Source organism: Sus scrofa, chromosome 3, assembly GCF_000003025.6.
Source record: "Sus scrofa isolate TJ Tabasco breed Duroc chromosome 3, Sscrofa11.1, whole genome shotgun sequence".
Lineage (NCBI taxonomy): Eukaryota > Metazoa > Chordata > Mammalia > Artiodactyla > Suidae > Sus > Sus scrofa.
In genome coordinates, this window is record NC_010445.4 from 52,964,092 (window position 1) to 52,979,588 (window position 15,497).

General features: G+C 43.4%; 1 protein-coding gene across 1 annotated transcript in view; it reads left to right on the forward strand.

Moving 5' to 3' along the window:
* CREG2 (cellular repressor of E1A stimulated genes 2) overlaps positions 1-13,929 on the forward strand; it is a 59,546-nt gene extending 45,617 nt beyond the window's left edge. The window contains exons 3-4 of the mRNA XM_003124874.4: positions 5,585-5,698; positions 8,627-13,929. Coding sequence (XP_003124922.1) covers positions 5,585-5,698; positions 8,627-8,774 — 262 coding nt within the window. The 3' untranslated portion in view covers positions 8,775-13,929. The remainder of the gene's footprint in view (positions 1-5,584; positions 5,699-8,626) is intronic.

A 15,497-nucleotide genomic window follows, 5' to 3' on the forward strand; every position in this document is an offset into this window, starting at 1 on the left:
CCTTCCCAAGGGGACAGGGCTTGGTCTGGCCACCCTCCATGTGGGGCCACAGGCAGGACATCCTCTACCTTCACAGGTGCGCAGCTTGTGCTGCCAATTCTTCCAGGAACAGGGGAAATCTGCTCCCATTGGCCTGCTGGGCCTGTTTACATCCAGAAATGATTGACAGCTTTTAAAATTCAGCATCTGGAGTTCCTACTGTGGCGCAGTAGGTTAAGGACCTGGCAGTTGTCTCTGGTGGTTCAGGTTTGATCCCTGACCCAGCACAGTGGGTTAAGGATCCTGCATTGCTGCAGCTGTGGCATAGGTCACAAATGCAGCTTGGATTTGATCCCTGGCCAAAAAGAGAAAAAATGAAAAAAAAAAAAAAAAAAAGTCCTCTTAGCCAGGAAATACCCAACCTTAACTGTTATTAACTTATAATTAAAGCATTCCTCCAAAATCACACAAAACCCAACAAAGTCAGCATACAAATCCAGTTCTCCTGGCTACAGAGTCTAAGGGTCTGTCTTCATGAGGATTGATAAACTTTAAAATATATGAATAGGAAGTTCCCCTTGTGGCTCAGTGGTAATGAGCTTGACTAGTATCCATGATGATGCAGATTCAATCCCTGGCCCCACTCAGTGGGTTAAGGATCCGGCGTTGCCATGAGCTGTGGTGTAGGTCGCAGATGCAGCTCGGATCCTGTGTTGTGGCTGTTGCATAGGCAGGCAGCTGAAGCTCTGATTCATCCCCTAGCTTGGGAATTTCCATATGCCACAAGTGTGGCCCTAAAAAAAAACAAACAAACAAAAATTTCTGGGGTCCTGAAATAAAATTTCAGAAAGGTCCCTTTTCACTTATCCATCTACTTGGAAGCTGGTTTATGCTTTTATTTTCCCTCTGAATAGTGGTAGTGGTACATAATTATAACTTTCAAAGAATACATATTGTTATGTGTTATTTTCTTTTTTGTCTTTTTTTCAGAATTATTGGGGGTGTAACTGAAAAATAAAATTGTAAGGTATTTAACGTACGCATTGTGATGATTTGATACATATATAAAAAGAATTCCCGCCATCTAGTTAATGACCACGTCTGTCACCTCCCACATTTATCTTTTGTGTGAGAGCATTTAAGTTCTCCTTTCAGAAAATTTCAGCTCTACAATACAGTGTTGTTAACAGCAGTCACCATGTTATACATTATACTCTCAGACCTTTTTCATCTGAGAGCTGAAAGTTGGTACCCTTTGACCAAACTCTCCCTCTTTCCCCGACCTGCAGCACCTGAAAACCACTTTTCTACACTAGGTAATTGTAATAGTCAAAGAATATAGTATAGAAGTATATAAAATTAAAAGGGACTTAACTGTTTTATCAAACACGCATCCTCATGGATACTAGTTGGATTCTTAACCCACTGAGCCACAACAGAAACTCCAAAATACACATTATTTTTTATTTATTCATTTTTTTCCTTTTTAGGGCCACACTTGTAGCAGATGAAAGTTCCCAGGCTAGGGGTCAAATTGGAGCTGAAGCTGCCGGCCTATACCACAGCCACAGTAATGTGGGATCCAAGCTGCACCTATGACCTACACCATAGCTTGTGGCAATGCCAGATCCTTAATCCACTGAGTGAGGCCAGGAATTAAACCCACATCCTCATGGAGACTATGTTGGGTTCTTAATCCACTGAGCCACAACTCCCTCACCCCTTTTATCTCGAGGACCTCAAATCCCTTTCTTGAAATAAGGAAAGTTCTATCCCTGGAATATATCCTTCCAAGAACTTTTCCAAGCATCTACAAACATATGTATATGTAAACACACACACACACACACACACACACACACACACACACATATATAATATTTAGGGTTTCTTTTTACAATGGGATCATACTGCATATATTGTTCTTTAGCTAAATATTTTTAATTATATCTTTACCATGTACACCTATAACTTATCTCATTTTTTTTCTCTTTTTTTTCCTTTTTATGGCCTCACCCGTGGCATATGGAGGGTCCCAGGCTGGGGTTGGATCAGGGCTGCAGCTGCAGGCCTGCACCATAGCCACAGCAACACCAGATCTGAGCTGCATCTGCAACCTATGCTGCACCTTACATCCCTGCTGTATTCTTAGTCCACTGAGCTAGGCCTGTGATCTAACCTGCACCCTCATAGACACTATGTCCTTAACCCACTGAGCACAGTAGGAACTCCTATATCTCATGCCTGTTAAAGGATAGTATTGGTAAAATATTATCTGTGTTCCCCCACTGTTAAGCATTTTGGCTCCTTCCCGTTTTCACCATCATAATTGATGCTGTGGTAAATATTTTTCCACACACTTTTTTCCTTGCATGCCACTTTTTTTTTTTTTCTACCCCTAGGGTGAGCTTTTTCTCCCCACTAAGGTGAGCTTTTTTGAAAACATTCACCAAAAATTAAAATGTTGTTAAGCATGGTATCTAAGTGGCCACAATCAGACAGTAAAAGAAAGAATCTGTAAACCCTGAGAACTCATAGGATCTGGAAGATGAAGGAGATACCCAACCTTAACTATTATTAGATTATAATTAAATAACTATAATTGAAAGAGAGGGTGTGTCTGGGAATCGCCCAGATACAAGTGCCAGGTTTTGTCAGGTGGCTGCCTTCCTGCTTTAAACCAGAGGCCCTGGGCTCTGGGGGCCCCAGCTGCCCCCTTGCAGGCTCCATGGCCCAGGACATGTCACTTAGTCCACCTGAGTCTCATTTTCCTTATCTCTAAATGAGGTCAATACTCACACCTGCCTCCTGGGGTTGTCAAGAAGACCAAACAAAAGGAGGTGATGTACAAACACCCTTGGCCAAAAAGTTAAAAATCTTAGAGCAGCAAATGACAGAATATACACAGAAGCATCTCAGAAATACCCAAAGCACTATGTGAACATAAGTGAATAGATTGGGGGTTCCCGTCGAGGCACAGCAGAAACAAATCTGCCTAGTACCCATGAGAATAGGGGTTCGATCCCTGGCCTTGCTCAGTGGGTTAAGCCTCCCGAGTTGCTGTGAGCTGTGGTGTAGGTCACAGATGCGAGGCTCAGATCGTGCATTACCGTGGCTGTGGTGTAGGCCAGCAGCTGTAGCTCTGATTCAACCCCTAGCCTGGGAATTTCCATATGCCTCCAGGGTGGCCCTAAAAAGACAAAAAAAAAAAAAAAAAAAAAAAAAAGGACTGGATTGTCACCGTCTTGCCCCATCCTGGAACTTCTGGGAAGTTTGCAGGGCGCTGGCACCAGAAGGAGTTTTCTCTCCAGGCTTAAGATGAAGCCACAGTCTGGACGTGTGAAGATTCAGTCTCCCATTTATGCTTCTTCCAGAAATAGGCAGCTTCTCGTGACTAGGGGCAGGGGTGGGGGGCCTCTTCATTGCTTCTGCACACCTTCACTGCCAGTTGACTTATAAGGAAAGCACATGTTAGAAGAACGCTGCCACCTTGGAAACACAAGCCAGCGAGCAGTCGCAATGCTGTCACACCGCTGCTATTTCCAGCATCCGTCACGTTCAGTAAGGAACCTCCCTGTTCTGATGGTGACACCTGAAATCCTTTACTTGGCCACTGCTGGGTCCAGGCAGAGGCACTGTGTTACTCCAGGGGCACCATTCCTAGTATCTGGAGTGAGTGGCACCCCCCAGAGTTGTGCAGAGCAACACGACTCAGAGCAATGGCTCCCAACGGGGACCACACGAAGCCTTGTCGTGGCCTGTGTGCTCTTGAATAGGGTGTTTCTGGTCTTGTCTACCACCCTGAGGATGTAGCCTGACATCCAGCCCACACAGACACACCTGTCACACTGCCTGTGCAAAGTATTTTCAGGTTTCAAAATTTTATTGATGTATAGTTGATTTACAATGTTGTGTTAATTTCTACTGTATGGCAAAGTGATTCAGTTATATATATATATATATATATATATATATTCTTTTTTTTTTTTTGTCTTTTTTAGGGCCACACCCTTAGCATACGGAGGTTCCAGGCTAGGGGTCCAATCGGAGCTACAGCTGCCAGCCTACACCACAGCCACAGCAACACCAGATCCGAGCTGCGTCTTCGACCTACATTACACAGCAACCCCAGATCCTTACCCCACTGAGCAAGGCCAGGGATCAAATCCACATCCATATGGATACTAGTCAGATTCATTTCTGCTGAGCCATGACAGGAATTCTATACATTCTTTATCATATTCTTTTCCATTATGTTTTTTTGTTTGTTTGTTTGTTTTGTCTTTTTAGGGCTGCACCTGTGGCATATGGAAGTTCCCAAGCTAGGCGTCCAATCGGAGCTGTAGCTGCTGGCCTGCACCACAGCCACAGCAACATGGGATCCAAGCTGTGTCTGCTACCTACATACACCACAGCTCACGGCAATGCTGGATCCTTAACCCACTGAGCGAGTCTAGGGATCGAACCTGCGTCCTCATGGATACTAGTCAGGTTCATTAACCACTGATCCATGAAGGGAACTCCTCCATTATGGTTTATCCCAGGATATTGATTATATTTCCCTGCACTGTACAGTAAGACCTTGTTGTTCATTCATTCTGCATATGTAATAGTTTGCATATGCTAATCCCAAACTCCCAATCCATCCCTCCCGCACTAACCTCCCCCTTCCCCCGGCAACCACAAGCCTGTCCTCTGTGTCTGTAAGTCTGTTGCTGGTTCACTGATAAGTTCATTTGTGTCATGTTTTAGATTCCACATATAAGTGATTTGTCTTTGGCTTATTTTACTTAGTATGATAATCCCTAGGTCCATCCATGTTGCTACAAGTTGAATTATTTCATTCTTTGTATTTTTGGCTGTACCCATGGCATGTGGCCATTCCCAGGCCAGGGACTGAATCCAAGCTGTAGCTGTGCCCTATGCCACATTTATGGCAATGCCAGATTCTCAGTCTGTTGCCAGACTGAGATCGAACCACATCTGAGCTGCTTCATTTGGATTGTTAATCCACTGTGCCACAGTGGGAACTCCTATTTCATTACTTTTCATGGTTGAGTAATATTCCTTTGTATATATGTACATATTCTTTATTCATTCATCTGTTGATGGACATTTAGGTTGTTTCCACATCTTGGCTATTGTGAATAGTGCTGCTATGAACATAGAGATGCATGTATCTTTTCGAATTAAAATTTTGCCTAGATATATGACCCGGAGTGGAATTGCTGGATCATATGTGCCAACGTATTTTTTCTTCTTTTTGGCCACATCCATGGCATATGGATGTTCCCAGGCCACGGATCAAATCTGAGCTGTAGCTGCGACCTATGCCACAGCTGTTGCAACACCAGATCCTTAACCTACTACATCAGGCTAGGGACCAAACCAGCACCACCACAGAGACAAGCCAGATCATTAACCCACTGCACCACAGCAGTAACTCCCTGTGCCAAAGTATTTTAAAGTAATTCCAGTAAGGTAAAAACCTGAATGATGGAACCAGCAATGTGACTGCTATTTTCTATATTTAATAGAATCCTTAGTATTTCCAACTGATGTTCTATCTTCATTTTAATATATGAAAAATGTCCTTCAAATGCAGAAAAAATATCGTCGACCCAGAAGATCCTCGCTGTGCCCGGTTGACACTCACTGGCCAGATGGTCGCAGTGTCTCCAGAAGAAGTAGAATTTGCCAAGCAAGCCGTGTTTTCAAGGTTGGTCTATGCTTTAAGATCAGTTTGCCAAGAGACATGCAATAAAAAGAAGCATGCAATGAAAAGAAGCAGAGGTTGGGGCTGTGTCATTTGATGCCTCTGAGGCGATGACAGTAATGATCTGAGATGCCTGTTGAGGGCATCCTGCCATCTCACACTGCCTGTCATGGTCGCTCAAGGTGGCAGCAGAGGGAAGGCAAGTGGCCTTGCAGTGGGCTGTCCCTGCCTTCCGAGTGTGCCCCACAGTGAGAGGGTGTAGGCAATGGTCCCTGCGAACTTCCAACCTTTTATAGGGCCCACCTTGAGCCCGAGACAAAGGAGGCTTTGTGGTCCAGTCAACACAACAGATGTCCTAAATGTCCTAACAGATGTTCTAAATGTCTGCTATAAACAGAGCTCAGTCCCAGAAGTGACAGCAGTGTCCCCCTGTGTGGGCCTCTCACCCCTTATAGCCATCTGAACCACTTAGGATTCTGCTTTCCACCCTGTCTGCTTCTGAGTCAGATTCTCTGCAGATTAGACTCAATCTAAATGTGAAAAGCACATCCCAGGAAAGGAGCATGCTAATTAGCGGCTGAAGTTTAAGAACCACTGCTACTGGGGTCACAAGGAGTGGGGGCGGGGTAGGAGATCAGATCGCAAAAGGTGAGAAGGGTGGTCCTGCAGGGGTGCTGGAGTCTGTCTCCTGGGGGGAGGGTCCATGCAGGGGGGAGCCCCAGGGTGGAAGGTCAGAGGTGGGGCCAGCAGAGGCAGGTGTCCCCTTGGGGTGCAGCCATGAAAACTGGCAGATGAACACTTGTCTAAATTAATGGAAGAGTAACACCAAAGCAGGTGGTATATTGGCCCAGCCGCCTAAATCCCAGGGAGGTGGGGAATTGTACCAGTTGGGAATCATCAAATAAATAAAGCTGTACATGGGGAGAGCCTGGTTTCTCCTCTCTATGGAAGTGAGTTCCCCATGTGCAAGAAGACAGGAGATGCATCTGCAGCTGGATGGAGGTTGGACTCATCCACATGGATGCATGGTTTTCAGTACACAGAGAGAGGCAAACATGGATATGTGTGTCTGTGTGTGTGCATGATTCATTTTCCATGTCAGCTGTCACTCTTCAGTTCCAGTCTCTCCTCTTCCCTGTCATGATGGCCAGTGAGATGAGGCCAGAATCTAAAGAGACATTTGGGTTCATGGCATTCATTTCCTATTTCCCCCATTACTGCAGGTAACAATGCTGCCAAAATTCCCACCACTAAATATCCTGGGTCCCGGTACCACACTTGTCCAACCACCTTATCTTCATCTGCCTTTAAACCCTCATCCTCAGTCTCCTCAAGGTCTTTCCAGCTTCCACTCACCACCTGGACCCCAGGCCAGCACCTCATGGACTAGGTTTTGCTCTGCTTACTCTCCCCTTGTAGGGGCCAAAATTTGTTCCAGTTATAAATACAAAACTAGTTTGCTTAAAATGATAACAATCACGTTATCACCTCAGCTGCATGAGTATTTGGAGTGTTGCCGTCTCAGATCGGCAACGTACTTTCAAATGGTTTAGGAAAAAAAAAAAAAGTTTCTTATACTCGACTTTCAACTTCTCTGTAAATTTATGATGATTCTTCCCCACTTTTTTTAAAAAGATCGTCAACCGATCATTGCATTTTCATTATTGCAAAATGTTTTGCCCAGTTTGCACTCCCCCGGTCTTTGAAGTTTGTTTATAACATTTGTAGATATAAAATAGTTTAGATATTTTTATGAAGTTTAAAAAAAGTGAGCCACAGACCCCGCCCTCAAGGATAATGCATGTGTTTAGGGGCTACACCTGGGGGAGAAGGCGAGTTGAAAATGGAAGAATGTGAGTGACCTTCCTGTCCTCTCTGGCTGGTTCTCAACTTGGCCCAATAGTTGCATGCCTCTGCAGGAATGGAAATCTTCCCATGAACAGATGTGTTTCTCAGGCTTACAGTTCTTTCAGTGTTTCATACACAGATTGGGGGAGAGCTGGGCTGGAAAGCCTTAAACCTTTTCTTTCTGCTTCCTGAGTTCCCCTGAGCCTTCCCCCATGCAGGTGCTTTATGGGCCTAGTTGTTTACCCCCCATCCCAGGCACCCTATGCTCTGAACACCATCACTCTCATCCCACGCAATCAGCAAGGAGATCAGGCTTGAGAGGGCAAAGGGCCCGGGAGGCATCACAGCTCAGCAGCAGCCCCACTGGGGTTCAAACCAACCTTGCCTGCCTCCAGACTTGGGCTATTTGCCATTCTGTGGGAACCACAGTTTCCTGCCCACCTAAAGTTGTTCCAGACCCTGACCCTGGCTCCCTGGCTTCTGCTTCTGGCTGGTTTGAGCAGGTCTTAGCCCAAACAAGGTCTGTAGTCCAGAGGCCATACCCTCTGACAAGATGATGATGCTTTATTGTGACTTATTTTTTTCTTTTTTTTTAATTTTTATTAAAGTATAGTTGCTATGAATTCTTTTTTTTTTTTTTTTTTTTTTGTCTTTTTGCCTTTTCTAGGGCCACTCCCGTGGCATATGGAGGTTCCCAGGCTAGGGGTCTAATCAGAGCTGTAGCTGCCAGCCTACGCCAGAGTCACAGCAACGCCAGATCTGAGACGCGTCTGCTACCTACACCACAGCTCACGCCAATGCCGGATCCTTAACCCGCTGAGCAAGGGCAGGGATCGAACCCGCAACCTCATGGTTCCTAGTTAGATTCATTAACCACTGCGCCACAATGGGAACTCCTATGACTTCTCTTTTTAATTAAGGTATAGTTGATTTACAGTGTTGTGCTAATTTCTGCCACCTAGTCACACAATTTTTTTTTCTCATACTATCTTCCATCATGGTCTATCCCAAGAGATCAGATATAGTGCACTATGCTCTATCACAGGACCTCATTGCTTATCCATGACGTCTTTATTTCTGCAGACACCCAGTTATGAGGAAGTGGCCTCGTCAATATGAATGGTTCTTTATGAAGCTGAAGATAGAACACATCTGGCTTCAGAAATGGTATGGGGGAGTAGCGGACATTTCCCAGGAGGAATATTTCAAAGCCACTCCAAGAAAGGCCTGATGGGGTAAGAAGAAAGTCCTTGATGTTTGCATAAAATGGGAGCCTTTTAAGTGATGCTACCAGGCAGCAAGTGACTACTGTCTCCTTGCCAGAGGGCTCATAGCAGTCCTTACAGCAGAACAGCAGTGGGTCACCTGGGACCCCTATGCTTGCTGGAGATCGAAGGGGTCATTTGCCAATGCCCAGTTCACACAGGTACTTCACGTAGACTCTGTGTACATGTGTTCAATCCAGACTCACCTATTTGGGATCATTTTTGGGTGTCAAAATGTTGAGACAGTTGCTGTTCCATTCTTTAAGACCAAAATAATAATAATAATAATGCTTGTATGTATCCTGTGATTGCTTTGTATTGTGAGAGTATTTTTGTGCTTGTTGTGCCTAAAGCAGCATCTTGGTTCTAAGTTCACTGCAACCACAGAGGAACTAAACACTCATCACACAGCCATAAGCTTGTGTTCAGGGCGAGGGTACAGGACTACTTGTCTACGGGTTACTCTAGTAGCCACTGGGTCACACGTGCATTACTGAGTCCCATTTGCTAGAATGTATTGGTCACTTAGGAAGCCTCTGCCCACTGTACCATGACGAACCTTATGAGAACTCACCAGATTTGGGGCACAGCCCTACGCTGGGTAAGCAGGTCATGACAGGACATTAAAAGAAGGGTGGCTTTGGCATCCAGCTGCCAGATCCCCTCTGCTAGCACTTCTGACAGAGAGACCCCTTCTCTTAGGTAAGGGGAGTGATACTCATCCTGCAGGGTAGAGAGAGGAGAGGGGAAACAGGAGAACCTGGAAAGGAAGGAAAGGCAGCATATAATAGGAAAGGAAGGAAGGGAGTCAGTAATTGAAGGCATACTTCCTGCCCAGCTGTGGTCCAGGCTCCTGACATGATCATTTCACTTAAGCCTTAGACCAATGAGATGCATATCATTCATGGCCACTTACAGACAAGAAAAGTGAGGCTCAGAGAGGCTAAGTCAGCATCCCACGGTGTGACCCCAGCACTTCCTATACCTGGACAGAGTGGTATCTAGATAATTCCCAACTTTAAGAACAAGACAGAAGAGTTAGTGAAATACATGAGTAGTCATTGAATCAGCAAAATCAGTAAAGTGATGTTTGTAGATGACTGGCCACTGCTTTCCATCCAAAAAAAAAAAAAAAAGTCTCTGAAATTTGACTCTTACTACAGATTTAAAATTTTCTACAAATTATTTGCAAGAAATTACATTGTACCTGTGCACATGTCCGAGATCTATATTGAAATCTAGAAGAGATTTGGTTATACCCAGTTTTCTGCCTTTTCTAAATGGCTCTGAATCCTCTTAAGGGGGGGGGGTAGGTATGTTGTATAAGCATCAAAAAACACAGCACTATACATAGGAAATATACCTTTTTAAAATAAATAATACTGTTATTAATGGTTACGCTTTTGTTTAAAAAATTAAGACATGAAAAGAGTTTGAGTTGTCAAAATATTTTTAAGTGCCCATTCTTCAAAGCATAATAAGAGGTGGACAGAATTCTTTATCAAAAGTCAGAGTTCAAAATCATTCCTAACACTAATATTCTCTAATGTTTAAGAATAAGGTGAATTTGAGGGTATTTCGTATTTTCAGAGTTTAAAATAATTGCTACCCATCCCCCATTCAGAGGTAAGAGGGGAAAACTGGCAGAAGAAACCACGTACCCCATAAGTCAACCTCACATCTTAATTCTTTGAGCATCTTTGTCTCCAAGTTCCTGTCTGAAGGATAATGCTCCTAATGCTGGCTTTGCTTTTGCAATCAGGTCTCACTCAGCTTATTAAAACTCACTTGGCTGCTTCAAGGAGCTTTGGAGTGTGGTTGCCATTTATAACCACTGATGAATGTTATCAGTTATTTCCCCAATTACAGGGAATGAAATCTTGAATAGGTGGGATGACAAGAAAAGTGTTTAAAAGACACCTGTTCAAGAGTGATGGGCCCATTCAGGCCAGTAGATTTCAGCGAATCTCTAGAAATTTAGAGATTTTTACATTGCTTAAAATTTAAAAGCTGTCCTGGAAGTTCTGATAATAGCAAGAAGTCAATAAAAAGAAATAAAAGACATATGATTGGAAAGAAAGTAATAAAAGCATGCCTATCAATAAGGCCTCAGGATATAAGATCAGTACACAAAATTTAATCTCATTTCTATATATTAACAAGGAACAAAGTGGAAACCAAAATTAAAAACACAATATCATCTTCAATGACTTCAAAGGAAAAAATACTTTGCTATAAACTTAACAAAATATGTGCAGGATCTATATGCTGAAAATTAAAAGATGCTAAAGAAAGAAACAAAGACCTAAAAAATGAAGAGACATACTGTGTTCATGGATTAGAGGACACAAATAGTAAAAATGTCGATTTTTCCCCAGATTTATCTATAGGTTTAATGAAGTTTCTATCAAAATCAGATGATGTTTTTGCAGACATATTCAAGCTTATTCTAAAAGTTCTAAGGCATAGGCCTTGGAATAGCTAAAATATTCTTATGAAAGAAGAATAAGTAAGAGATATCACTCTACCCAGTATAAAGATTTATTATATAGCTACAGTAGCCAAGACAGTGTGGTATTTGTAGAGGCAAAGACACATAGATCAATGGAACATCACAGAGAATCTAGAAATAGACCCATACAAATATGCAGAGTTGATTTTTTTTATAACTGTACAAAAGTCATTCAGTGGAAGGAGGGTAGCCTTTTCAATAAGTGTGCTGGAACAATCAGATATTCACAGGCAAATAAAAGACCTTCAACCTAAGTCTCACACCTTATATTAAAGTTAACTCAAAAGAGATCATAACCCTAAACAAACTGTGAAACCATAGAACTTTTTTAAATAGAAATTCTTTGGGATCTAGGGCTAAGCAAAGAGTTCTTAGACTTGACACTAAAAGCATAAAGTCCATAAAAAGAAAAGTTTGAGAAATTGGACTTCATCAAAATGTTAAACTTTTGTTCTGCAAAAGACCATGTGAAGAAAATGAAAAGACAGGCTACATCCTAGGAGGAAATACCTACCAACAGTATATCCAACAAAGGACTACTATCTAGAATATATGGAGAACTCTTAAAATGCAACCTTTAAAAAGAAATTCAATATGACCATGAAGAACATGGACAAACGTTGCTCTGAAGAGTGTATGCAAATGACAGATAATCAACAGATACTCAACATCATCAGTCATGGAGGAGCTGCAAATTAAAAGCCCAGTAGAAACCATGAGGCACCTACCCAAATTGTTAAAATACAGTAACAACACCAAATGTTGGCAAGGAGGCAGAGCATGGGATTAGTCTATTGCTGGTGGGAAAGTATAATCGAACAGCCATCTGGAGAACCACCTGGCAGTTCCTCATAACATGAAACAACTGCCATACCACTCGGCAAAAATACCATTGGCGTTTATCCCAGAGAGATGAAAACTTACATTCACACTAAAATTTGGACGTGAATGTTCACAGTAACTTTATTCATAATACTCAAAATCTGTAAACGATCAGCTGTCCTTTAACGGGTAGCCAAGGAAACACATTTTGATACATCCATGCTGTGGAATACTACTCAGCAATGAAAATAATTTCTGACACAAGCAGCAACTTGGAAGAATCTTCAGAGAATTATGCTGCAGTTTAAACAAAAAAAAGCCCTTCCTCAAAGGTTACATACTGTATAGTTTCTTTTATGTGACATTTTGAGATGCAACATTCTAGAAATAGAGAACAGCTTAGAGGTCACCAGGGAGAGGAGGAAGGGGAAGGAGAGAGGCGGGTGTACCTATAAAAGGGATCCTTATCGTGAAGTGTTCCCTATCTTGGCTGCATCAGTGTAAAAATCCTGCTTGAAGAGTTTTACAAGATGTTACCATTAGGGGGAAATGTGTAAAGGGCACGCAGAATCTCTGTATTTTATTTCCTACAATTGCATGTGAATCTACAATGATCAGCAATTCTCCCAGAATCTACAATTATCTCAGAGTAAAAGGTTTCATAGAACCAGAATGTTAAGGTTGGCTTAAATAAGGCATTTATGCCCTCTGGTTGGTCCCTAATGAAATAGAGAACTGAGCCATGTGCTAAAACCTAGCAGAACAGACATTTATTTTCCTGAACTATTAATACACGCATTTGTGGGAGTTCCCTTGTGGCACAGCAGGTTGGGGATCTGGCATTGTCACTGCTGTGGCTCAAGTTGTGGCTGGGGCATGGGCATGATCCCTGGCCCATGAACCTCTGCATATCATGGGTATGGCCAAAAATACACACACACACACACACACACACACACACACACACGTGGGAGAGAGAGATTTCTTTAAAAGCTTTCAAAATGCATTCAATTTAATAATGAATACAAATTAATAAGAATTCAACAAACGTACCATACAGATTTCGTGTGGGGTATTCAGAAGGGGAAGATATCTTCCAGTTTCTGGCATAAACACCATACGTAAGCTACAGGTGTATAGACGTACCCATGTCTGTACACAGCCATTCCCTACTGAGGTTTATGGCAAAGAACTGTTATCTCCAAGTCCTCTTCTAAATAGCCTGGGAAAGAATTCTTCTTTTGTTTCTAGGAATAAGCTCTCTCCTGCTACCCCCCCCCATGTTTTTCATTACCACGATTGTACTTTCCATGATGTTGACATAGAGAGTGTAATTCTGATGTCACATGTTTCCCTCTGTTGTGTATATATTGACTCATTATTAAAGAATTGTTTGGGGTTGAGATGTATTTCTATAATTTTTCCAGAAACTTGTATCTCATTTTTAATCATTTAACCATCAAATACTGTTCTGAAAATAAAACCTCTCTAGAATAATTGATCGATGCTTATTTGATGGCTCATAACAAGTCAATTGTTAGAAAATTTGAATTGTCGTGAGGTCATGGTTTGTTCTGTGTGCTGCATGTGGGGTGTAAAATCTATTTTCAAAACTAGATAGTCTATTTAACCAAAGACTATTTCATTCCAGATATGATCTCTATGCTTGATTAAATAAATTTATAATATTTATACACAGTCCTCTCATGTACTGTTAGAAGTTGGCATTATTAGATTTCTAAGAAAATAGATGCTATTACAATAAATTGGCAGTTAAATTTCCAAAAGAAAGCAAAGAAGCAGCTGAGTGACTTTCATTGACATGATCTTTTTTTCTCTTTAGGGCCATACCCACGGCCCATGGAAGTTCCTGGGCTAGGAGTCGAATCAGAGCTGCAGCTGCTGGCCTACCCCACAGCTCACGGCAACACCAGATCGTTAACCCACTGAGTGCAGCCACGGATTGAACCTGCCTCCTTATGCATACTAGTTGGGTTCTCAACCTGCTGAGCCACAACGGGAACCCCAACACGGTTTTTTTTTTAAGGGCCCGAGTACAATGCACTTCATTTGCAGCCTGGAAAATGCTGCTGTGTCCACACTTCGGTGTTTCCACTCTTGGAAGCATTTGCCATTCTTAGCATGGTTGTTATTCCTAGAGTTCAGAGCTACCAAAAAACTCCTTTTTGCTGATGAGAAAACATGCCTCGGGGTCCACCTAAGACTGTGGCAAAAGATGGCATGAGAGTGACCAACCCTAAAGTTTCGACAGACCATCCACCAACATTCCGGCTTCTCAGAGATCATCTTGTCTTAGAGACAAGACAGAGAGTGACCCACTGGCTCAGATGAAGGACTGAGGCATCTTTGGATACAGGACTCTCGGTGGTGGCATCAGGAATTCCAGGGCAGGTGTTCCCGTCGTGGGGCAGTGGAAACAAATCCGACTAGGAACCATGAGGTTTCGGGTTCGATCCCTGGCCTCTCTCAGTGGGTTGAGGATCCGGCATTGCCTTGAGCTGTGGTGTAGGTCACAGACACAGCTCAGATCCTGCGTTACTGTGGCTGTGGTGCAGGCCGGCAGCTGTAGCTCCAATTCACCCCCTAGCCTGGGAACCTCCATATGCCACAGTCCCGACCCTAAAAAAACAAAGAAAAAAAATTCCAGGGCAAACCAGGGTGGACTGGCCACCCTACCTCCACTCCTTCCCACGCCCAGGTCTGAACGGCTCATCTCCAGAGCCAGAAGCTGCACTTTGGACATTCAGGCACCCTCACACACACACACCCCACGCCCTCTCTCCTGCTCCAGAGCCCTAAGCAGCTCCTCTGCCATCATCTGTCTCACTTGACCGACACCATGCTGAGATCACAGCAGAGAACATGGCCCATCCCTCAGGAGGCTTATGTTTCCCAAATAATAACTAACCTGGTTTTGAAGCCAGGTTGTCCACTGACGTCTGGGAGATTCTGCTCCATCAAGTCAGCCACTATCCTCAGCACCCCCACTGTTTGCTGTTGGAACCACATGGCAATCCCTGCCCCTGATAAAGTCACCCACCATTTCTGCAGCTGTTTTAAAAACAAAAGAGTAGCTGATATATTGCATTGTGGCAACTAATCCAGGGAGGGAGGGAAGGAAGGATCTGAGGGAGGGGTGGCAGGAGAGGGTAATGCCAGAGAAGCTGGGCATCAGGGGACCCAGTAATGATTGCCTGCAGGGGGCGTTCTTGAGACCTCCAGCTGGAAAGCCGGATCACTGGAAACAAAGTGTGCAGACCAGTGCTCTCCAGAGCACAGCATTGGTGATGGCAAAGACCAGGCTGTGGAGGTGGGCAAGGAGGGTGGGTCACCA